General features: G+C 30.4%; 2 protein-coding genes across 11 annotated transcripts; one reads left to right on the top strand and one right to left on the bottom strand.

Annotated features, from left to right (window-relative positions):
- Nucleotides 1-12383: 12383 nt before the first annotated feature.
- On the top strand, nt 12384-18446 carry LOC126669564 (glycosyltransferase BC10-like). Of its 2 annotated transcripts, none has more exons than XM_050363062.2 (11): nt 12384-12673; nt 13597-14092; nt 14954-15052; nt 15731-15831; nt 15966-16037; nt 16213-16303; nt 16804-16884; nt 17341-17400; nt 17479-17601; nt 17707-17745; nt 17848-18446. In XM_050363062.2, the coding sequence occupies exons 2-11, from the start codon at nt 13709-13711 to the stop codon at nt 17974-17976; spliced, it is 1179 nt and encodes a 392-aa protein (XP_050219019.1). In that variant the 5' UTR covers nt 12384-12673; nt 13597-13708; the 3' UTR covers nt 17977-18446. The 2 variants fall into 2 exon arrangements, with proteins under 2 accessions (XP_050219019.1, XP_050219020.1); XM_050363063.2 differs by lacking the exon at nt 12384-12673 and adding an exon at nt 13049-13261.
- Nucleotides 18447-18579: 133 nt separating this feature from the next.
- Nucleotides 18580-23839, bottom strand: LOC126668804 (pentatricopeptide repeat-containing protein At5g57250, mitochondrial). Of its 9 annotated transcripts, none has more exons than XM_050361985.2 (6): nt 20579-23839; nt 20335-20461; nt 19756-19890; nt 19511-19648; nt 19216-19302; nt 18580-19136 (listed from the first exon to the last, which is right to left on the bottom strand). In XM_050361985.2, exon 1 carries the CDS (start codon nt 23767-23769, stop codon nt 20674-20676), a length of 3096 nt encoding a protein of 1031 aa, XP_050217942.1. In that variant the 5' UTR covers nt 23770-23839; the 3' UTR covers nt 18580-19136; nt 19216-19302; nt 19511-19648; nt 19756-19890; nt 20335-20461; nt 20579-20673. The 9 variants fall into 9 exon arrangements, with proteins under 9 accessions (XP_050217942.1, XP_050217940.1, XP_050217946.1 ...); XM_050361983.2 differs by having other exon boundaries at nt 18580-18862; XM_050361989.2 differs by having other exon boundaries at nt 19216-19279.
- Nucleotides 23840-26680: the final 2841 nt, after the last annotated feature.

The raw sequence follows: 26680 nt of genomic DNA, 5'->3' as shown, positions 1-26680 counted from the left end.
GGTTGATTTTCAGTTTTATAAACTGTTAAATACATTTCACTTAAAAAGAGATTCAATTTATATATTACTCTAAATCTCAAAATTTTCTCTATATAAAATGTCAGTTAAGATTGTAAAGAGCAGTAAAACTAATTTTGTTAAAAAATGAATTAAAGTAGTTCCGTTAATATAGGTTCACATCAGGTTCACCATGAGCAATAAAAACCCAAATTGTGAGATTATCTGGGAGACGATGGAGCAATGTCTTTATCTCCTCCAACAAGTTAAGACTGAAAATAAAAAATTAATTTCTTCTACTGACAAATTCAATGCATAAAAGAATCAATTTGAAAATGATAAACAACTATATAAAACATTAACTTTACCATTATCAGAAAAAAAAAATCAAAATCTTAAAATTGAAAAAGACCCAGTAACAAAATGGCCACCAAAGCAATTAATCATAATACAAAGAAAAGAAAAACATAGAGTTAAGACTTTATTAAAACGAAAAGCAACAAGCAACAAGGAGCAGAATCAAATAAATTAATTAATGACCTTGAAAGGTGTAAATCGTGATTGATAGGGTTCAAAGGGAAATCGACAGATTTATAAATCGGTAGAAAGTATGGTCAGTTCAACGGCAACAAAAAAGATTCTTCAGCTCGTCGACTAATCACTGATAGTCCGGCCAGCGGTGGTCTGACTCCGATGACCAGCAGAAGGCCGGTTGTTGACCAGCGGCCATATCATACAGACCCGACAGATCCGACCCTATCGAACCAGTGTATAGAAAGTGAAGGAGAATTATTGTATGTAATAGAAATACAATAGATAAAATAGACCATAAGGTCAAAATGGGAAGTTTAATTATTAAAGGGTACACATGAAAACCTGTTTTAAAAATCGAGGGATTTTTGCAAAAAAGAAAATGTTGGGTGATAAACATAAACTTTTGAAATTTTGGGTGATTTGGTGTAATTTTCTCAATTTTATTGTGATTTACAACAGTTATGTATTTTTTATTTTTATTTTATAAGACGATCTGCAAATCAAGATTTTACAACTTGTTACATGTTAGATTATTACAAACGGTTATAGCTTTTTTAAATTTTTACACTTGTGCAACTGCTTAATATTAATATAAAATTATTTAATTGTCAAAAAGATGAAAAATAAAAAATAAAATCGATAAATTATGCCATGTACACTTTCCACAAAAGCTAGCATTATTTCATTTTATATCCAAAACTTTCAACACAGTATTCAAAGCTGACGAAGGACATTATATTCCCATTCGAAATTCAAAACTTTTCCCTTATGCATATAAATATATTGAAAGGTCACTCTAAAGTAAATTGATATAGAATCTAGTGAATTTATAAGAAAGCATATTTTCTCAAAGCCTATTTTTTATTTATAGAATGTGATATTGATATTTTATTTAAAAATAAGTAAATTCATAACCATCTAGCTAGATTAATGTAAAAAAAATACTAATATCTTTTTGAATTATGAAATTTAAAAAATTCATATATTTCTAATTTTTAGATAATTAAAAGGGTTTCGTTTAAATGATATGATAGTTTTTAGAAAATTTAGTAAAGAAAATAATACATTTGATCCAGTGCCGGCCTTAGATGAACCGAGGCCCTAGGCGAGATCTTGATATTTTTTATAAATAAAATCTATTTTTGTAAAATTGTTCGTAAAAATAAACTCGTTTTATTTTTTTCATAAAAATATATTCTTTTTCACTTTATAAAGGTACTCTCTCGGTAGATTATTGATAAATATTTACTAGATTTTTGGTAAATATCGATAGATTTTTAGTAAAGTTTTATAACATTTTTTTTAAAAAAAATATTTTTTTAGATAAAAAGAATATATATAATATAATTTACTCTTGTTTGTATTCCTATATAGTTATTAATAAAAGAGCCTAGTTTATTTTTTAATATAAATTACAACATTTACTACCATAAAAGAGGCCCTTTAAAAACTATTTTCTAATTACTAAAAGACCTAATTAAATTTAAAAAATGAAAATTTCATCTATCATAAAAAAATTAATAAAATTTTAATATAACATTTATTTTTAATAAAATTTTAATATAATATTTATTTTTCCTATAGACCCATATAATTATGGGGCCCTTTAAAATTTGTGGCCCTAGGCATAGGCCACTATATGGGGCCCTCTAAAATTTGTAGACCTAGGCATAGGCCTTAGAGGCCTATGCCTAAGGCCGGGCATGATTTGATCCAATATACCTATATTATATTGATAGTAATTTTGATTAAACAAATTAGAAACATTTAGTACAACTTATTTTTTGTAAAACTAAATAAGTTGGCTCATGAATGGAATGCAGAGGCAGAAGAAATAGGGTAAGTATTTGGTGGTGAGAGAATATGAATGAATTTGAAGGGCTGTAAATGATAATAAGTGCCCTAAAGATGCCATATATTTGCAAGAACTTTCCCTTTAAGGAAAGTTGGTCATCAAGGGAATATATTATAGGACTATATAATATAAGTCATGATGAAGAGCAAAAGATGAAGCATTGATTAATATTTGTGGTGTAGCAGTCTTGCATGAAGAGGTATAGACTCAGAATGCAGCCAAGGATGACTTGCCGGCGGTGATCGATATGTTCTGTGTCCGATCGGCAAGTTGTTTTTGGCTATGTTCTTTTTTTTTCTTCTCATGCCAGCCTCTATCACCTTTCAAACAAACAATCTCTTCTTATTTCATTACTTGCACCTACACATGTATAGTTTTATAGTTCATTTCTGTGTTCTAAAAAAATGGGAACGGGTTGGCCGGTTGAACCGCTTGGTAATTGAATCAGAGACTGGCGAATTGTCTAGTCTGATTTACATATAAAAATCAAAAAAATGAACCGGATTGAGCCATCGGTTGAATCGATGATTGATCCAGTTGAATTGGTTCGACCAATTAGACTCTAACTCATATTTAAAATTTATTTTGTTAAGTGTAATTTACTTAATCGGTTGAACTAAAAATCAGTGGTCTACCGATTTGGTTACTGGTTTAATTTTTAAAACTGGTTTGTATCATAATTTTACCAGTTTACTCACCGGTTGAACCACTTGAACAAAAATAAATATACATATAGTTCGATTCATGATGTAAAGAAACATATATGTAAGCACCTATAATATAATTATGAACAAAGAGTCAACGCCCCCCCTAAACTTGTGACACAAGATCATTTAACCCGTCTTTTATTTTTTGGCCAAATCACTTAAAAACCCTCCACGATGTAACTTTTTTTCATTTATACCCCGACGTAGGAATTTTTTTCACTTGTACCCTATTTCATTTTAGATTTTAACTCTACCCCTATTTTAAAAAATTTAACAAATTAATTAATTTAAGGATAAAAACACTAAAAACAATTAGATAAAAAGGTTATATCATATTTTTTTCTGTTTGTAAAAATACAAACAAGTCCTTTAACCTTAAAAATGTTCAAATAAATCCAAACATTTAATTGTTTTTTAAAATTTTATTAAATAAATTAATAAAAAAATAAATTTTGACCCACTACCGTACTCATCTGATCTACGATCACGTTACCGAAACCGACAAAATTTTTTTAAAAAAATTTCCCGATTTTCAGGCGAGGAGGAGGAAATCCTCCTCCCCTGAACAGAGGAGCTCGCCTGAAAAGAGGAGTTGCTGCTCCTCTGTTCAGGGGAGGAGCAGATCTGCTCCTCTAAAAAACGAGGAGCAGTTGCTCCTTGTTTTTCAGAGCAGCAACCGACTGCTCCTCGTTTTTCAGAAGAGCGGCAGCAGCTCCGAGCTGCTGCTCCTCCTCTGAGAAGAGGATCAACAGCTCCTCTTCTCAGGCGCCTGAGAATCGGAAAAAAAATTATTTTACGTTTTTAATTTTAAAATTTATTTAATAAATTAAATAAAAAAATTATTATTAGTTGAATTTTTTTTGAAAAAATGGTCTTTTTTTTACTATTAATAGCATTAAAATTTAATTAGAATAAATGTTAAAAGTGAAAGATTAATTTGACCTTTTTTTTAATGAAAATAGGTTAATTTAACTCATGAGGTAGAGTTGAAACCTCAAAACCCGAAATAGGGTACCATTAAAAAGATTCCTATGTCGGGGTATAAATGAAAAAAAGTTACAATATGGAGGGTTTTTAAGTCATTAGACCTTACTTTTTTGAGCAACTAACTTCAAAACTCTTAATTTTGGGGTCAAATCATCCAATAATTGTATTTTAAAAACGCGTGAAATACAAATCGGAGATGAGGGATGCGAAAAAGAAATTAGAAAGTTCCCTAATTGTCGTGATAAAATAATTCTAAACCTATTTTTTACAACAAAAATATAAATTATAGGGTATTCAGACCCAAAAATGAAAAAATTTGGGATTAGTTGCTAAAAAAAGTAAAAATTGAGTTAAATGATTCCGTGTCATAAGTTCAAGGGATGTGTTGATCCTTTGGTCATATAATTATATATAAATACTCATATATATAATATACATGCTCGTACATATAACCATTTTTTTTGTCATAGGCTAAATTTCAATAAATGAAGTGAAAATATTTACGATATAAAGATAAAACTCCTCATCACAATGAGCTAGTCATACCAGAGTTAAATGATGATACTGCAAAACGGTCATCCAATAGGGCTTTTTGACTACCAAATGAGCCACCCAAATATATAAATATAGTAGTTACTGAAAAATTAAACTGAAACTGATTGTCGCTTCAGCTCTACTCATCAGATTATTTCTTTAAAGATGAGAAAACTCTGTAGTAACAATCTCTCCATATGCGTCTAAAATTTCGATAACTTTGCCAAAATTAAAGAAGCCAAAAATTAACCAAAATAATTAGCCATTAAATATAAGCCTGTGGTTATTTTGTTAGTAAAATGTATTTTAATTTATTTATTTATCATTATTCGAAGAATTGTACCAATTTTCTTCCAGTAGAGAAATAAATAAAATAAATTACAACAAAATAACCATAGAAACAGCCATCGATATATATATTTTATGTTATTTCTATAAAATCTGAATCACTTATTAAAACATTATATATAATAAATTTTATTTTGAGTAGATAAAAATAAAATAATTACCAACCTTATAATAAATGTGATGAAATAAAATTATGACACGTAAAAAAAATGAAATAAATAAAAACAGACAGATTAATCAAATTAAATAAGCATGTGATTTAATGTACCTGTCTTCGGTGTTGAATAGCTTCATATTTCATCCAAAATTAAAGGTATCGCCAAATATATAAAACTTTACCCTTTGAAATTTTCTTATTCATCATCCAATGTCCAACTTAACACTTTCTATCACAAATAAATTGGTATTAATAGCAGTTGCGTGAAGAATTATCAGATTAAGTAATACACAAATCATGGACCATAAACAATTCAATATGTTCAGGCACCAGTTTTTATCACTTTCAGTTTACGAAGAATTATCAAACTAAAAGATTTACAATTCTAAAGTTTCAAGGATGTAATACAAATGTGCGAATGCATTGTAAAGATACAAACTTTAATGGAATTTCCATTCACTCCAAAAAGGATAAGGATTTAGAAAAACATTTATTTTTCTACTTGTAAGATTTATTGAAATTTAAATTAATCTCTTCCTAAAATTACAAAATTTAATTAAATGTATAAATATTTACTTAATTACTATATGATATCGACTGCATCTATAATACACTAAATTTAATAATTAAAAATGTGAATTAAGTAATATTTATATGTAAATACTTATATATACTAATATCAACTATTTATCTACTCATTTAAACTGTATATATTTCTACTTGTAGGATTGATGGAAAATTAAATTCATCTCTTTTTATAAATGAAAATGTGATTTATGTAGTATTTATATTTCACTACTAGAAAACAGAGAATTACCGATGGATTTTAACTGCTAAATCTGCAGTAAGCGACGGATTTAACGACAGATTTGTCCTTCGCTAAAGTACCAACGGATTAGCGGGAAACTTCTTGCCAAATATTACCGACAGATCTTAGCGATAGATCCATCACTATTTTAGCGGGAAACGGGGCACCAACATTCGACGGATTTTAGTGATGGATCCGCCGTTATCTTGGCGGGAAATGAGCTGCCAAAATGTTTTTGCTGAAAAATAGCAACGAATTGCAATTAGCGACGGATTTCCATCGCTAATTAGTGAGGGATTTTTAAATTATTTAAAAAAATTATTAATTTAAAATAAAAATAAAAAAATATTATCAAAAATATAATTACTTAACAATAATTATTTTAAAGTGCAGGGAGTAATTATTTGTTGTTTTTGGTTCTAAGTTAAATAGAAGATACATATATATATATATATATATATATATATATATATATATATATATATATATATATATATATGTATATGTATATGTAGATAGATATATACATATGTATATGTATACATATATACATATGTATATGTATACATATATACATATGTATATGTATATATATATACATATGTATATGTATACATGTATACATATGTATGTATATGTATGTACATATATACATATGTATGTATATATATGTAGATGTATACATATGTATGTATATGTATACATATGTATGTATATGTATACGTATGTATACATATGTATGTATATGTATACGTATGTATACATATGTATGTATATATATACATATGTACATATATATATACATATGTACATATATATATACATATGTACATATATATATACATATGTATATATATATGTATATATATATATATATGTAAGTATGGGAGAACTTCACAATTAAACAAGTTTTTGGATGAGAATAATGGTAAAATGCTTCGAAGTTTACGGAAATCTCAAAAATGATATATAGAAATATTAAAAATAATATTATAGCCAAAATGAATAGCTATTTTGATCTAATTAAAAATATATATTTTTTAAATTGAAATCTTAAAAAAATTCCAGTCGCTATTTTCGTCGCTAATATGTCGGTAATCCGCTAAATAATCGGCAACTATTGAAAAATCAGTATCTCGTATGTTGCTAATCTAAATCTCGTCGTCGTGAATCCATCGTTAATTTATCGATAGATGAGATTTTTCGTCGCTAGTCTGTCGTCAAAATTAGCGACGGACGAGATTTTGCATCGCTAACTGTTTAGCGGCCAAAAACTTAGCGACAGAGGATTTCCGTCGCTAATCCGTTTTTATACGGTTTTAGCGACGGATTTAAGCATTTTTCTGTCGCTAAATGGCGTTTTTCTAGTAGTGTTACTCTTCATATTCGCTAGATTAATTATAGAGTATATCCGCTCATATCCACTACATATAGAAGAATTTATCTACTCATATCCACTACGCATAATTTATAAGAGAATGTATTCACTGATATCTATTACATATATATAGGAGAGTGTATTCATTCTCGATATCTATGAAAGTAGATTTGATCCGTTAGAAAAAAATCACGTCTAATTGTTCTTTACTTTAAAATATCCATTAAATAGCAAATTATTTATATTTTATTGAACTATTTTGCGTCATAAAATGACACTATTAAACAACTCAATCCTACATATTAAGGTCATATACATTAATCAAAAACTTAAGAAACATTGGCCACAAAAATGGTCTGACTATAGCAAAAGGAAATCTTATCATGATCAAAGAATAAATTCTGATTGACGTATCATGATATGTCAATGCTTCTATATGTTTAGCCTAATGGTAATTTGGATAACAAAAGAATATATGTATGTGGAAGCAATTGAGTGGAGCTAGTTGCTAATTTGTTTTGATACCCCCATTAATTGAAATTAAGTGCTATATTTCATTTTATCTTTGGGTATAAATATAACAAATGTGAGGCAATACATATACAGAGTCTCATATGGAATGTTCATCTTGATTTGCTTATCTATTCTGGCTTGCATGAAGGATCTATAGAGCAGAGATAGAGCCAAGAATGACTTGCCAAATACGAGCATGCGATTATCGGTGTTGCTCTAAGTTATACGAAACCTTCTCGATTACTATTTTGATTGTTTATTTTCATTTTCGAAAACGTTTCTAAAACTTTAAGACATTATATTTATAATGTATTTTCATAAAGATACTATTTTATCATTTTTTATTTGGCGTTTTTGTTTTCGTCTCCGCGCTAATATAGGTGCTGCTCATTTGATCGGGAAGTCATTCTTGCTCTACTTTGCTCTCTATTCTCTCTTGCCAGCCTCTAGATGTTGAGCCATCTTCATTGTGTCAGCTTTCTTCTTTCTTCTAATTATTTACTTGCTGAATTTTATTTATACTTGATGAATTTAAATTCAAAGGTATTTGAACTAAAAAAAATTAAATTTACATTGCTTATATAATATAATTGGAACTTGTATATGTTTGAGTTCTTGTATCAATTATTATGTATTTCTTTGAATGAAATAATCCGTTTCATAATCATACGCTAAAAAAAATAAGCTAAGGTCCTTGTATTTAAGTTTTTATATGCGCAATTTTGTCTAATTAGATTAGAATCCTTGTACATATTTATAAACAAGTTTAGGTCCCTATTGTAATTAAAAAAATGTTTCAAGTTCGATTTTCTCCTATCATAATAAAAAAAATTGCATGATTTTTGCATCTATATATTATCTTGCTAGTAGCTTAAATGATAAGATTATGTTTATATACTTGGCGGGTTTTGTTCATATTCATTGGCTTTGGCTATAATTTGTTGTTAAAATAATGATTAAAATGATATACTATTAACTTTTCTACGAATCCAACCTTCTTAACATCTATAATCAAATTAAAGTCCCTCAATTTTGAGGTAATTAATTTATAGATAATTAACAACATCAACAATTGAAGAGGCGCTCCACATGTTTAGGATTAAAGAGTTGAACATAGTCGCCTTTGTGACGTTGTGACAATAATTTTAGTTGACCTTAAAACTTTTCAATTACCATATGCTTTCACGTTCTATATAGTATAATCAAAATAATAATTTCAAACATTGAATTGGAACTTAAATCGTTTCTCTGCATAAAATAAGAGGAAATTTATGATTCCACTCTTGTGTAAGCTAGAAGAAAGAAATTACACCAATGGATTATAGATTAAATGATATGTACGCTGAACAGTGTTCTAGTAAAATCGTAGAATCTAATTTTTGCACTAGTGTAATAAAAAAAAATTACATGCTCATCAATGTTATATAAAAAAATGTTTTCAAAATAATTATGTTGTGCAAATGTCTCCTTTAAACTTAGGTTTCGTCTCTGGAAAAAGTAGAGTTTTACATTAGTCTGAATATGATACCACATTTTTTCTATTTGTATTAATTATTTATGACCATTTAGTAATTTGTATTCTAGTTTTAATAAGTATTTTTTAATTTTTAAATGAACAATGTTAAATTTAGATAGAAATGGAAATATGATAAAAGATTTAATAATTTTTGAAAAAAGAAAAAGCGACTGGCTAAATATAAAATATTTTTCAAAAATTGTACGTCAAGGGACTGGAAAAAACTAAAAAAAACCTGAAAAACAAAAAATTAAATAAGAAAAGAGACCGGAAGAAAAAAAAGTAAAAAGACTTTCTGAATAAAAATAATATAATATAAAGATCTCTAAATGAATTTAGCCCAGTTATGTTCCTTGTTCGGGTTGATGTCTTTTAGCAAGATATGAAAAGAAGCTGAAAAATGTAGTAAACTGAGTTGTAATTTGTGTATCGTTTCTTTTAGTTAAAGTTATTTGTTTCTTCATAACAAAAATAAGTATTTTTAAAAAATTGATAATCGATGCATACCAATTTAATCCAGGATCAATAAAATGACTTAATCTAAAAAAACCGGATAGTTAAAGACAAAGATAGTATGATTAGAATTTGATCAAATTGTATTTAGTTTTGATGGATCCAATTAAATTTTGAACTTATTATAATTGAAAAAAGAAATAAAAAAATTAAATTTTATATGGTAGTTCCAATATATTGAAGTGTAAAACACAAAGGTTTATTGCATATTTTGACCCTAAATTTATATCTATTGATCCATCTGACTCATCTTTCAGTTCAACCTATATAACGTCTCTGTTTGTAAATTTTACTTGTTTAATCTTTGAAAAAGAGAGTAAAACGCAAATGCGTTAGTGTGGTGAAAATGTTGATTGGACTGCCACTTAACTAGACATATCACCAAAAATAAAAGGTAAAATTGGTTAAACTGGAAGATAAAGAGGCCAGCTATGTAAAAGAGTGCAAATTCAGAAATTAAAAATATATATTAATCATATGGCACATCGGTTAAAAACATAAGTTCACACATCTTTCTTAACTTGTAACCAACTATTTGGTCCGGTTGGACAAGAAGGGGTCAAACGGTTATTAAAATGACACATAATTTACAAGTTAAAACGTTAGATAGGCTAAACTGAAAAATAAGAGATCATATGTGTTGATATATACAAGTTCAGGAGGCAAATGATGCATTAAACCAAAAATAAAGGTTGGAGAAGAGCAATTTGCGTCGTGGCTGTACAACATGGATGCGTGTGAGCAAGTTGCATGCTGCCAATTGGCAGTGAATTACAAGTCACGACGGCTTAATATTTAAGTCAATTCAAAATATGGAGGAACCGAATTAGACCATATATGACTTTTCTTTGTCATTTTAACACAAATAATAAGCCAATTGAAATAGTTCCAACCCAACACGTATAAAATAAAATGTTCATTCCTACATTTCCATTTGGCAATTAGAAAAATAAATAAATAAACAAATAAGAATGAGCCATATGCCTATTGACTTTTCCCAAATAAAAGTCCTTTAGTTTTTATGGTTAAACAAATATTAATATAATATAAACTTTTAAAAAAATTACATGTATTTGATAATTTACATTTTGTTTTACTATTCTTTATGAAGTTATAGTTAATAAAATAATCAATTGACTACCTTAACAGTTAAGTTAATTTTTAATTAAAATTCGAATAAGAAATGTTGTAGATAAGATTGTAATTAACCTAATTACGCGTTTCCTTATGAAAAATATATGCATTTATCATTTGTTTACTTGCAAAGCCCGTACACCTGTGAAATTTATCTATATTGTAAAGTATATTCTTGAAATTGTAAAAGAAAACAACAAGTTTGGAGCTGAATTAACATTGTAATGATTAAAATAACCGAACGGTCCGGTCTAATTGAACTAAAAACTGGCCAACTATCTGGTCCGATTAATCTTAAACATTTGTTAAATTAAATATTAATAATTGATCTGAACTTAACTATTAATTAAGCTAGTGATTCATATCTAAAATTTATATTTTATGTATTATTAATCCAACTAGTTGAACTGGAAATTGGTGGCTTCATCAGTTTGGTTTTTAAAACATTGTACAGGTGCTTATTACTTTACAAATTACTATAGAAAATTTAAAGAGTAAAAGGGTCAATATGGTCCTCTAATTATTTACAATTTATGGTCAAATAACTCAATTTCACTCATTTGATCAATCAAATACACTATTCTCTATTTTTATGTCAACTACGACTATATTTTCTATTTTTACGTCAATTAAAGACAAAATTGATTCATTTCGGTTTTAAATTATTCATATCATATAATTTTATCTTAAATTGCTAAATATATAGCATATTGTCCTTAATCTAGGTAGCACGGAAACAGAAGCGGGAAACAGAAACGACCCAAAACGGAAACGGGGAAACGAGAATTTTCTAAAATGAAGGACACGAAACATGGGAGAAACGTGTAAATAACAAAAAAATATAGAGATATATTTATAATATTGAAAATGACAAAATATTAAATATATTAAATTTTATTTATACATTTATACCAATTAATAAAATAAATCAAATATAATTAAATCCAATAAGAATTAAAAGATAAGTTTTATTGTAGAAAAATAAATAATAAAATTTGTGGGTAATTGATTCAAAATTTTTTTAGATTTTTTGATAGCTATATAATTTTTTATATTTACAGAAACGGCCCGAAACATTTCCTTATGAGCTTTCAAGAATTTTGAGAGTTTCTGATTTCTGAAATGTTTCCGAAACGGGCACGCAACTATATCAAAATTTTTCGTGCTTCTTAGTCCTTAATATATCAAAACAACCAAGAGTGAGTTATTTAATCCTGATTCATAAGTGCAGAGTCAACCCTTTACATGAAATTTAAAATAAAAGGTTAAAACACTAATAAGCATATTCAGAAAAATTAAGGCACCAACATTGTAATTTCTCCAAAACTTACAATTGGCCTGCCGAAATGCTTCTGTTTTGAAACAAGCCGAAAACGACTCGACTCATAATATTAATTTGTTACAAGAATTTCCGAGTTTATATTATATCCATGAAAGCAGCAGTAAATCGAATCGTCTAAAATATTCAAAATCAAACACTCAAATATAAATCAAAATATTAATCAAAGAAATTAAACAAATCTCTGTCTCTCCTCTCTGGTTCTTCCTATCTAGTCTTATTATTTATATCATTATTTGGCTGTGCCCTACCCTAGATCTTGAATTTCATTCAAAACCCAACTCTTTTCTTTATTTAGATCCTTCAATCCATTGATTTATTTGCCAATTAAAGATCTGGGTTCTTTTTTTCAGGTATTTTCTTCTCATTTTCTTGATTTTTCATATTCTGTGTTATTTTAATTAATTCATTTTGATCCGTTAGTTTTTCTATATGGGTATGTTGGAAATGAAAAAAACTAGCAATGTTGAAGATTTTCTCGAGAAAATTTGGAATTAAATTGTTGAATTGTTTGCATGCATGATTTAGTGTATTGGGTTTTGTTTCTGGAATAAAAAAGTTTCAAACTTTTTTATTTTTGAAGTTTCCACATTTGTTGGGGGAATTGAGTTTGACTTTTAATATATAAAGGAGTCATTCATTTTGTGTTTGGTTTGACTTTTATTTTATTTTGAAGGGTAGTTTTTGTTGTTGGGAAATTTCAAGACTTTTGGATCAAAGGGTTTGATAATCAAACTTTTTCTTTTCTAAATAAAGTTTATTGATTTTGTCTTGGTATTTACTTTTAATTAATATCTTTGAATGTGGGAGACCAAAGGCTTGTTTGTTTACTGAGAAAAAGGTTAGAGTTTATGAGGAAATGGAATTCTAGTTCCTTTAGAATTTGACATTAGCTTTATGTGATCATATTTGTTATTACAGTTTGATTCTTGATTTGATCTGTAAGTTTGACTTTGATGATTCCGTATCGTCTAAATTGTTAGTTATTGTTGCTTGATCGAATTGCGTGTGGATCTCATTTTGTTATTGGTCAAACTTTTAATTTGATATTTTCTTGAAGGTTTGTTTTGTTGCGTTTTTTTTTTAAAACCTAGTTTATCCTTAGTATATCGTCATAGATTTGATTATGAATATGTAGGTCATCTTGTGCAGTTGATGCTCTCATTGAATGAATATTAGTCTAATTCAATATAAATGCATTGTTATGCCTATTCGTTGTTCTGATGGATTTATTTATCTATTTCATTTCCGGGTTTTCCTACATGATCAATTGAAGAATTTCGCTTGAGTGTTGAATTCTAACTGCTTGTTGGAGAGGGAGAGAGTGGTGGATGTTTTAACTGATTGGCATGACCTTGAGGTAGAAGTACTGATGTGCTTATACTGAAATGAAAGCAGCTCAGGCGTGGCGTCTAGGCATGGGGGATGGGCAGATCTTGCCTGGGCCTCGCCACCGCGCTCCTATGAAGAGGCCAATGTGGATAATAGTGTTGGTTTCAATGGTCAGCTTGTTTCTAGTTTGTGCTTATGTCTATCCACCCCAGAGCAATTCTGCCTGTTATGTATTTTCATCGAGAGGTTGCAAGGCTCTTACTGATTGGCTTCCACCTGTTCCTGCAAGAGAATTTACAGATGAAGAAATTGCTGCTCATGTTGTTATTAGGGAAATTTTGAACACAACTCCTGCAAGATCAAAAAATCCCAAAATTGCTTTTATGTTCTTGACACCTGGTTCATTACCTTTTGAGAAGTTATGGGAAAAGTTCTTATCTGTAAGTTATTGTGCTCTAATATCCATTATGTTTCTAGGTACTTTAATCTTGCTTATTTACTTTGAAACTTTTAATAATTTATCTCGAATCTATTTTGAAGATTAATTGTAATTTCTATAGTTGTTTCTAGATACTTTAAATATTTGAGTAGTTTTGATTTCTAATCTGTTGAGTCGAGTTGCATTTAGTAGTACTGACTTCTAGAAGGTTACTCTTCCTAGACTAAATGGAGAACCAGTTTCAATGTGTAGTAGAGGAAATGGAAAACCAAAAAGAACATCGAGTAGAATTCAATTTCGTGGCAACTTGATTAATATGTTAGAAGTCTACATGACATGTGACTAGCAAAATGCCCGTTGAACTGTGGCCTTTCTACGTGAAAGAAGTTCCATAATGTTTAAGTATGTAGCGTTATGCTGTAATGGTGGTAAGTTGAGGCTTTGCATGAGCAAAGAACAGACATAAATATGATGGTGGTGACTATTGTTATAAATCATCTTGAAATTGAAGATCTATCAGGGTTGACATTTTGTTTTTGCCTGAAAATATATCAAAGCGCAATATTTTTAAATTATATTTCAGTGTACCAAGAGAAAGCTGCAAGTTTTTATTTATTATACTGTTTTAATTCCTTATATTATATATTTTTATTCAAATTTTTGTTGTCTATACATATATGTCCATAGTTAATGTTTCTTTAATGAAAATAGGAGTTATATTTCTAAAAGTGTCTTTGAGAATGAACTGCAGTGAGAATTAAATTTTTTCAGTGTGTTGCATTTAATGATTAAGCCTTCTAATCCCTAAGAAGTTGTGCTTGACTTGTTTTTTTAAGCTAAAGCTAGATTATCATTTTGACAGGGCCATGAAGATAGGTTCTCAATATATGTGCATGCATCAAAGCAAAAACCAGTGCATGTGAGCCGTTACTTTATCAATCGGGACATACGTAGTGACCAGGTATGCAAATTTAATGTCACTTGGTCATGGCTTTTTGACATTTAATTAGCTATCATCATTTTATGTTCAGATGTCTCTCATTTATATATTGTATACTCCATAGAAAAATCAAGTTCCAGTAATCTGGATTCTTTACAGTTTCTGTTTTTTTAGGTTGTTCAGAAAACTTTTTGCTGTAGGTTATGTTAATTTTGCTTTAAAGGTTATGTGTACTTTCTGTTACATTCCAGTAAAGATAAAAATGATCTCCTCTGTAAAAAGGTTGAAAATGTTTATTAATTTGTTGATTAATTGTAATTAATTTTGAGTATCTCTATTTCCTTTTCTGCATTAACTATTAAAACTTTGACGTTTCCAAGTTGTACGAGTCAAGGATATCTCTAGACTGCAATTGATCGCGAAAGTAATAAACAGAGTTTTTTTATTGACATATGGCACTAACAGTCTGTAATTAGAAGGGTGAATCTTATGGTTTGATATATGTCAAGCTTCTAATTTTGGCAATTTTCGTGTTTCCTTATTTTTTGCTATGTAATTGCATGAGATAATTACATCTAACTAATTACTGCAAGTTTTATTTGGGAAATTTGTAGCTCTATATTCCGATATTATTTTTTGAGATATGGATGTAATGACCATACTATCATTTATGTGGTTAACCATTTTTCATTTTTGCAGGTAGTATGGGGAAAGATTTCAATGGTTGATGCAGAGAGGCGACTTTTAGCAAATGCTCTTAGAGATCCTGACAACCAGCATTTTGTGTTACTTTCTGATAGGTAATGAGTTTATAACTAACACCAATCCTTATTTATGCCTTGATATTGCAAAAGTTAAGATAAAATTTGCCAAATAAATTGTAGTGTGAATTCTTTTTATCATCCGATGATGATTTGTTTATCTGCTGCTGTAGTTGTGTGCCATTACATAACTTCGACTACGTGTACAACTACCTGATGTACTCAAATCTCAGCTACGTTGATTGGTAAGTGCCTGAACTTTCTAGCTTTCTATTTCTCTAATCACCTGTGGTGGAAGTTATAAAGTAACATGTTTCGGTGATCGAAGAAAGGAGATAGATGCCTTAAAAATGATGATTTTTCCTCCAAATTAATTTCGCTAGTCTACCCTTTCTGATGGATAGCTCATTCTGCTTTCAGCTTTTATGACCCTGGTCCTGTTGGGAATGGAAGGTACTCAGAGCACATGTTACCTGAAATTGTGAAGAAAGACTTCAGAAAGGGTGCACAGGTATGTTTAATTGGATGCAGAAGCCAATGCTGCTGTTTTGTGAAATAAGGTCATTTATCTCTGAAGTTAGTTTGCAATTCTGGCTTCATTTCCATTGAAAACCCTTTTGTTTCTACATGGAAAGCCACGTAAAGAATTACACATTTTTTACTGCTGGATTAATGAACATTTGAAGTGTCAAGGCCACATAAAACATCTTACTGTAGCTTATAATTGTACTGATGGATCTCTATTGCAATGTTTATGCTTGATTCTTGATTTGACCCTGTCTTGATTGTCCTTTTATACCAAATTGCCATTGATCATTACTTTTTCTTTGGATGATGCATGCATGATTCTGCGTGTTTTGTCTGCATGCATGTCTGCACTTGTGGTACCTTTTTGTATGTATTCACTTGGGGGTGGGTGAGCGGCTTCATCTCTCTCTATCCTTGTCCAGATGTATCAACCAAAGCATCTTGGTTTGACTCACAAATTTGTTGAATTAACTTTTTGTGCAGTGGTTCTCAATGAAACGACAGCATGCTTTGATAGTTATGGCTGATAATCTCTACTACTCAAAATTCCGTGATTACTGCAAGGTATTTTCTCGTGACCTTTTTTAATAAAAGACGATTAAGTTAGTTTGGTGTTGAAGTGATTGCAGAAGTCCAACTCATGGTCAAATACTTTTAGAGTGGAGTGTTTGTTTCTCTGTGTTTCAAGAAATTCTCTTAATAAAACTCAAGCTTGACATAATAGTAGATTTATAAGCAAACTTAAGAACTAATTATGCAATGGCAATCAGTGGCAGATTGAGATAAGAGATAAAAACAGCTTGTTTGTCTCTCTTACCTATTATGTTTCATTATGATGTTATTATGGGATAGATTTGAGATGTTTCTATATATTGGATTTTTCAATGGTTGGGGTCCTATTCGGTGCTTAGACTGAATGGATTTACCTTACCATATGGATGATAGTTTCAATTATTTTCATTTGTTTGTGCGGTCTTACAACTTCTTGAGCTCTAAAGTGGATCCTTTTTATGATCACAGCCTGGTTTGGAAGGAAAAAATTGCATTGCTGATGAACATTATTTACCAACCTTTTTTAACGTGAGTGTTCTTTTCTATCCCTCTGTCCTCTGTGCTGGTTTTTGGGTTCTTATTTATGAGTTCTTTTTATTACTTCAGATTGTTGATCCTGCTGGAATTGCAAATTGGTCAGTAACACATGTTGATTGGTCTGAGAGAAAATGGCATCCAAAATCTTATAGGGCTCAGGATATTACGTATGAGCTTCTGAAGAATATAACGGTAATGGTGTTGCATTTGGCTGCGTCTTTTTTCGAACTTGTACCGCTTTCTTAATGCAGTCTTACTGATTTTGATCATGTGACTTGATATGTTTATATTTTTCAGTCAGTTGATGAAAGTATACATGTGACAAGTGATGAAAAGGTAGAATTCTAGAAGCATTTCTTGATACATTCCTTAAACATCGGGTGTTGGCTAAATGCGATGTCAATTTATTTCTGTTATTATGATTCTTGGATTTTGCAGAAAGAAGTGCAAGTGCAGCCATGCTCATGGAATGGCATACAGCGACCATGCTACTTATTTGCGCGGAAATTCTACCCAGAAGCTATCGACAACCTGTTACAGCTTTTCTCAAACTATTCAACAATTTGAGTGAGATAATTTGACTATAAATTCTTTGGTCGGAATCACAGCTGTTTTCGGCCCCCACTCGATATCTTGGTTTCTGATATATACCAAAACAAATATGTAAATGCTGCGTTACTGAGGCGTTAATGTGCGCTGCCGGAGCACAGTTGGTGTGCGGATGGGAAACCAGGAGAGCGGTTAGGGTGACATAGTTCAGGTGGAGGCTAACAATTTAGTGTTGGCTTCCGTTAGGGGGTGGGTGATGATTTATTGTCCATTTTGTCCCTCTATTTTTGGGCTCTATTGATGATGTTCTCTACATTTTGGTATAGAAAATTTTGGGGGATTTATTGGATATTTTTTTAGAAGTTGCAAATACAGGAAAGCACTATTTTAAGGATTACAATTCCAACATATTGTGTAAAGCAAACGAATATTAGATTGTAAATTATCTCTTTTCCTGCAATCCTAATTTTTTAGCACAATTTTGTGAATTCAGATTCTTTCTTATAGTTGATCTTCTAACTGATTATTCCAGTTTAAAGGTTATCTGTTTTATTTATCATAATTGCTAGTTTATTAATAATTTCCTATTTGTTAGAAAGTAAATTTATAGTAAAAGGAGTATTTAAAAATGAAAATTTTTTTCTGAATTAAATGAAATAAAAAAGTACTAGTACAATTATGAACTAAATGAATTATTTTTTCTTGCTCAATTTTCTTGTTTCCCCATTAAATACTTTACAAAAGCCTCCTACTTGTACATTAGACTTCCAATGGCATCCTCTTCGAAGGTTGATATCATGCATTTTCTTTGCCCGGTCGCATTGCTGAAGCTGATTTTGCAGTTGCCTTCTTCTTATAGGCCACTATGGTCTTCATCAACCTCGTTTTTGCATACGACAGCATCCTAAAGTACCAGTGTGTGTAAGAACCAAACCGAACCAACAAATTGATAAAAAGAAAAAACGTTCAGTTTCAGATTTGGTCCATTTTTTAAAGTGAAAAAACATTAGTTCACAAACCGAACCAGAAAAATCAAACTGAGCTGAAAAACCCAACCTAACCGACTAATGCAATTAGCTGTTCACAATTTTTAAACGTTGATTCAGTATTTGAGAAAAATCAAAATATTGGTTTAGTTTGGTTCGAATTGAATACACACCGCTATCTTGAAGGACCACCTTATACAACATACCACAAGTTATCTTACGTGCTATATGTTGAATCCTCAGTTACCATCATTTAAAGTGAACAATTTACCTGCAATTCAGTTACGGTGCTGCCTTTTCAAGCCACAGACAAAGTCTGAAACTTCAACATCCACCTATATTCCAAGGAAATTTATTCCTACATTTCAACATTTTATTTTCAACTTTAAAAACACTCGTGATTCATGAAACTCCAAAACTTTATATTAATAACCTATTATAAGAAATATTGGTTCGCCAGTTCCTGTTTCTTGTTGCATCATTTTTTGTTTTAACATTTCCGTTTCAGTGAAACAAAAACAGCAACTGTTCCACAATCCAAAAAAACCTATTAAAACTTTTCATACCTTTCAGTATTCTCAAGAGCATGTTCCTCCAAGTCATACTTTGAGCGTCATACATAGTACATACAAGTAAAACGACGTTCAGCTCATTTTCAAATTCATAAACTGAGTCTTCGGTGTCCTGCCTACCGGTCTTGGATGCTGAAGAAGATACCACAAGTATAAAAGCTAGTATTAAAAAGAAATGCATAATCGCAATGTTGTTAGGTAAGGAAACCGAAACACATCATGAGAAATTTTACTCTTACCGAATTTCATTGTGAGAAATTTGTGCGTCTTGCTGCACCTGGTATCGAATCTTTGATGCAGGCACAACCCGATAAATGTGAATTAGTCCATCCTTCCATCATTGGCTCATTGCAAACCAAAATAACAACTATGTCCTAAGAATTACTCAAAATACAAAAGAAAACACTAAATTACTAATTCAATAAAGGTTAATTTCGACCCTCCAACATGGGATAAAAGATCAAAAGAGTTCAAATTTGTAGCTTTAAAAAAATAAATTCCTCAACTTGTCAATCTTGGGTTAATGACCACTTTTCACCATCAAAATTGACGTCATATTAACATCAAATTAGGGTGTAACTGACCCCAAATTGATCCAATATTTTAATAACAAATTTCACCCTAGAAAATAACTGAGGACAATAGACTGCGAGCTGATCATATAAGCATGCGAACTCTTAATCGCTCTTATATTCCCTGATTCTCATGAAATTGAAAAAATAATTTTAAATAGATTGCTTGGGATGAATAAGCTGTTTTATTTAGATACTTTCCCTTTTTGAGAGTAGAAGTGCTTGAGCAGAATACACAGAACTCACCAAAGATTGGGAACATTGCAATTATTTGCTCTTATGAATATCTACGGCTTTGTATCTTATCAACTCCATTTGTGATCTATGTACACACTAGTGCACAAAGACTTGATAACAGATTAAAGCACCAATTCTGCGGTTAATAGAAAAATGAATAAATTTTAACTAACTGAAGTATTTATGCAAAACAAAAATATGGTAAGAAAATACCACAAAGAGGTGCCAAATTGTCAATATGAGTTGAATTAACCTGCAAATGGCGAAACCTTGATTCCTTATCCAGCATAGAAGTCTTACGGATTATGAACCGCCAAATTGAGTACAAGCCAACATCAGTTCATTTTGCTAACAATTTCCTTCCCAGCTAGTAAGCATCTCCTTTGCAAATCTATTGGCCCTTTCTAACTCCCCACTCGAACAGAGTGAATCAATTTCGGAATAATAAAAGTCAAAGAAATTATGTTTAGTTCCCAGTAAATTACCATATCTCTCAACTGTTTTGTCAACATTAATCACATCATCAGATTCAATACCAAAATTTGTGCTCTCAGGTAAGGATAGAGTATTTGAAAATTCCGTTTCAGAAAGTTTTTGAAGTTCTTGTGATTCACAAGGACCACACCACTTTTGACCTGGAAAAAACATAGACGCAATTTCATTAAGTACAGTAACTGCTTCTTTGATACTTCCTTGCTCACATAAGAAGATAAGAAAACTTTCCACACATTCTGTTTCAACCTCAGCGTTGACTCTTTTCAATAACTCTATCACCGATGCTGATTGAAGCATTTCTCTTAAAATACTCCTCGCCTCTTCCATCATCCCCTTAGCACATAAACCTCTCATCAAGTATAAGAATCCCAAGAAATCAGGGGTACTACCTTTCTCTTTTTGTTCGAAAAAGAAATTTTGGGCTCTGTGTATGTCACCCTTTACGCAATAACCATTAATCATAGAACTAATAGTAAATTCATCGAGATCAAGACATTCTATTTCAATATCTTTCAGAATCTTCGAAGCTTCTTCAAGTTGACCAAATTTGCAATATCCATTGATAAATGAGTTATAGATTCGTGTATTCCTTTTAAAACCTTTCATGGCCATCCTCTCCAATAATTGTTTGGCATCCAGAAAATACCCGTCTTTGCACAAATTGTCAATCAGTATCGAATATGTAATTTCTGAGGGAATTAGTTTGATCCTTTCTAATGAATCAAATACCCGAAACGCTTCCACAAGACATCCCTGCCCGCACAATCCACTCATAACTGAATTATAAGTTATGATATTAAGAGTAATCCCCTTCTTCTCAGCAAAAACACAGACATCCAGAGCTTTGATTGGATGCCCTTCCTTGCAAAGGCCATCAATTATGATTGAATAATCAATCATGTCCAAAACCGGTAGATCATCTTCAGCATTCACTAAAACTTTATAAGCATCTAAAAATCTACCATTTTTTGTAAGTATTCTAACAGTACTGACTGGAAAACTAACAAATGCACTCTGCTTTTTCATCCTATTGAAAAATTTCAGAGCACTTTTAACATCTTTCAGACACAGGTAATGCAGTACTGACTTACTTACCTCATGTTGAATAAGGCCAAATTCTTTTAGAAAGTTACACAATATGGGCTGGCTGGTTCCAACTTTTCCATCGCGAATGAGCCCTTTTATGATCATGTAAGAAGACTTACTAGCTAAGACCAACTTCTTCATCCTTGCCACCACGTAAACTTCACCAGCAGCAACATAAAATTTATTTTGCAACAATAAATTGATAGCGCAGTTCCATAAAGTAGTATCACACGCATCCAATTTTAAATTTGAGATCCTGTGGATTAGACCCAAAACTCCCTCCGCACTTCCTTCCTTAAGGATTTCTTTCATCAATGTCATACATATACCGACATCCAACGGCAAACCCTTGGCATTAAGTTCAACAAATGCCTCGGCAGCCATGTCCACCATACCCATCTTGCACAATCCATCAATCATAGAATTGTAGCATGCAACTGAAGAACCTAATCCGTGTTTAAACTCATCGAATATCTCAAGTGCCTTATCAACTCGACCTACTTTACAATAACCATCAATCATTGTGCAGTAAGTAACTGAATCTGCAACCAGATTCATATCCTGCATTCCCCTGTAAAGAACATGCACATCTTCAATTGCCCCTACTGTAAAAAGTGCTTTCATAATTATGTTACACATAACAATGTCCATATGAGTTGTAGCTTGTTCCAATCTTCGTTTAACGTCTAAAATTCCAATGTGGTTCCCTTCCTTGATGTAACCATGCAACAATGCACTATATGTGACATTATCTCCTTGTATAACTTTTGAGATTTCATCTGCATCGGATGTTCTCCCAGACTTGCATAATCTATTGATCAAAGTATTATATGTAACTATGTTCGGACTAATCCTTTTCTTCTCCATTTCCTCAATCAATCGATAAGCCCGATCAAAATCTCCCTTCGAACAAAAACCATCAACCAAGATTGCATATATAAACTCTTCCAACTCAAATTCCAAACCCTCAACCATCTTGAATACAGCAAACGCCTCATCCATTTTCCCTTTCCTACAAAATCCCAACACAAGCGCACTATACGTCACCAAATTAGGTCTGATCCCATCCGATATCATCTTATGAAGAAACCCAACCGCCTTTTCAACAAGCCCCACCTTCGAGAACCCATCTATAAGTATAGTATAGCTAACTACATCATCATTAATTCCCATTTCCACCATTTTCCTATGCTTACGAATCGCTTCCATTAGAACTCCATTCCTAAAGTACCCATGAATCCAACTACTATAAAACACAACATCAAACCCCAGACCTTCCTTCTCCATCTTACAAACCAAATTACAAACCTCATTAACCCTACCTAACATACAAAGTGAGCAAACAACAGCAGTATAAGTAACCAAATTAGCCTTAAAATTTCCAACATTTACACAATTCTCAAAGAAAACCAATCCAAATTCTGGCTTCCCTATCTTATAAAGCCTAGAAATGATTAAACTACAAACAAAATTACATAAAGGGTACTTAACTTTCTCATCATTCATCAACTCAAACACTTGAATTGCTCCACCCCGCAAAATAAAACTATGTATCAAAGAATCACAAAGCTGACTGCTTTTTGAAAAATTTGAAGGCTTTTTCATGTGGGTATTGATAAAAAGCTCAGCTTCTTCAAATTTAGTGAAAAGAGAGTGAGTTTGGTGATTGAATTGGAAGTGATTTTGGTTCAATTGGGATAAAAAGTGAGGGACTAAAGTGTACTTTTTGTGGGTTTTTAAAAGAAATAAAATGTATTGATTAATGGATTTAAGAGTGGGAGTGAACCCTCTTTTTAGTAGATTTTGAATACATGAAGATGAAGATGAAGATGAAGATGATGATGAGAAAAAACGAGAAATCATAGCTTTCTGGGTTTTGAATATGGAGAAATTTGCCACCTGAAGTTTCAGTGATTACTCAATTGTAAAGGTCTATTTCACTTTAGTCCTTGGATTTTCTTATATATTTAATATAGTCTTTTAATTGTAATTCCTTACATAGAAGTCCTTTTCATCAATCTTGCACTAATCAAGAACGTGAATCTCGCAAAAGGTGTCGTCTTGGTTCTCAACGATGAATAAAGTTTCGTTAATGCGAGGATCTCAACTTTTACCACCGTCCGATTTTAACGACAATCTGCTTGATCTGTTGCTAATATTTCTTATCATCTTCAATGAAATTCAAAAGAGATATATCATAACATGTCAAAAATTTTGAATATAAAGTCCGAATAATCACTAAAATTGTTTGAATAATCCAAAAAAATTATCATGCAAATCAAAAATATTCTTACAATATTTATTCAAACACATGATAAAATTCCATTCTAAAGAGATTATTTAATAAAAAAATCTTTAAAAATAAAGATTATTTTGGACGGAAAACACTTTCTCACTTTCCAAAAAAAATTCTACAGAGAAGAAGGAGCAGAATTTTAGAGAGAGAATATTTAAAAAAGCTCATTAGTAAAATATACTTTAAATTAGAGATTTAATTTTAATCTTTTTAATTATTATTTTAGTTGCAATTTCATTTAAACTAATTTATTTATAATTTTACTTTTTTTAGACACATTATTCTTCTTGTTTTTCATATCTTTTTTTCCCTTTTTTTCATGATTTTACAGAATATGCTTCGTCTTTTTTTTCTTTACACGTTCATTGTTTTTTTTTTCTTGATTTGTTTGTGTAAAGTGTGTTTTTCTTAAGTCTTCTTACTCTGCAACCAGTTTGATATTTTTTTCTTCTGAATTGTAAATTTTTTTAGTTTTTTTTTTAATTTATAAATAATCGATTATTATTTATGATTTTATTTACTATTTTTTGTTTAAAATCAGACGAATTCATCACTCTTGTATGATTATATGTCTAATATATTTTTTATATTGTTCTAATAACATTTTTGAAACATTAATATTTTTCTTGGCGTTTTTTTCACAAAATTGATGAATTCATTATTTTTATAATTTTATATGCAGAGAATTAGTTTTGACTTGTAAAATTGAATTAAACTTGGTTTGAATCTTCAATTTGTGATTCTTTAACTTCAGTCTCACTTGTTTTTTTTTTAGATTAACTCCTCCTTTAGTCAAACGCCACTGAAGATCAACCATTATTAATTACTCGATTAAAATTGTGAATAATCAAAATTAAAAATTACCTTTAACACACTTGATTATCTAAAGTAGACGATTAAGAGGTTATAAACGCTTATGTTGTTTTGATTATGCCTTCATATTGGCATATTTGTTCTTAATTTATCTGAATGAAATAATTTCATTGAAATATACAGTTCTTGTTTTATTTACTAATCATGCTAAAAAAATTAATTTAATTTCCACTTAATTCAAATATAGAAGTATTGTATGATAGTGGGGAGAGTAATTCTAACCCTTATCCTACTCTAGATAGACCAATTCAAAAGCTATACTTGACAATAACAGTCATTAATAATTTATGAAATCATAATTGGCTATTGATTTAATAAAATATAAAAAAAATAACTTTTTTAAAAAATTATATAGTTTTTTATTGAAATTTTATTTATAAATCAGTGTTTTAAAAACCAAATTGGTAGTCAAATCAGTGAGGCCACAAATTTCCAGTTTAACTGGTTTAATGACCGGTTCAACCGGTTCAATACAAATCTTAAAAAATTAAAAAAGTAAAATATCAGTAACAAATTTTCGGATTTTTATGACAGATTTTTCTGTCGCTGATTCTCATTACTGGTTCAACCACTGGTTTCGTTGCCAGTTCAATCCAATCCAATCTGATTTCATCAAAATTTCAATCATTTTGTAGTTTTTGAAGCGAACCATTGGCCGGTTTTTAGTTTATCCGGTTCGACCAGCCAGTCCTATTTTGAAAACAATTATATGAACTAAGTTAATATAATTAAGAAATTAAGAAATTAGATTAATTTTGTGTTGACCATTGGGAAGGGAGGAGTGTTTGACAAAAGAATTGAACTCATTACCTTGTAGGTTAATATATATCTCTCATCTATCATAATTCATATATATATATAGTATACTGAACTAAATTGGCAAAAATTATATAAGGTAGATTATTCATAACTCTTGCTATAAAAGTTTATTTTCTTTAAATAGAATTTCATTACCTTATAAAAAGAGGAAAAAACAAAACAAAATGATAATATTAATGGCGTTAGAAAGAAAGAAAGTCTTACTCTCATCATACTCATTTCCAAATATTTGTCCAATTAAATTTCTTTATAATTGATAACAAAAGTCCATTAAGATTTGATAGAGTGAAGTGTGTGACAAGTTGACAAGGTGAGCCAAAAAAATACCATAACTTCATTAAAACGGCAAGAACAAGTCTTAATTTTATTCTCCAACTTTTGTTTTTTTCCTACCAATGCACAAAAACCCTTCGTGTTTAAATTCATGGGCAGCTAGTTTTTTCTTTACATATACTGATCTTTTTAATCTCACAGTTGATAAAATTAGGGTCTAGGTACGTGTCCTGTTTCGAAAACGTAACGAAACTTCACTAGAAAACGTTAATAACTCTGTTTCGCCGTGTCCAAGTATCCCGTTCCCGTATTTGTATCTGTGCAGTTCTACCTAGATTAGGGGTTGTGAAAAAATGGGCGGGTGTTTATCTTCATCATCACCAAAGCTCATAAAAACCATTCGTGTAGTTCATTTAAGTGGCTACGTAGAAGATTTTGACTCGCCAGTTTTAGTTAGTCAAATCATAGGTAAACTCACTAGTAAGCAGTTTGTTTCAACAGCAACTCAGCTTA

This window comes from Mercurialis annua, linkage group LG2 (assembly GCF_937616625.2).
Source record: "Mercurialis annua linkage group LG2, ddMerAnnu1.2, whole genome shotgun sequence".
Taxonomy (NCBI): domain Eukaryota; kingdom Viridiplantae; phylum Streptophyta; class Magnoliopsida; order Malpighiales; family Euphorbiaceae; genus Mercurialis; species Mercurialis annua.
Note: the sequence above shows the minus strand (reverse complement) of the source record. Positions and strands in the feature narration are given on the sequence as shown.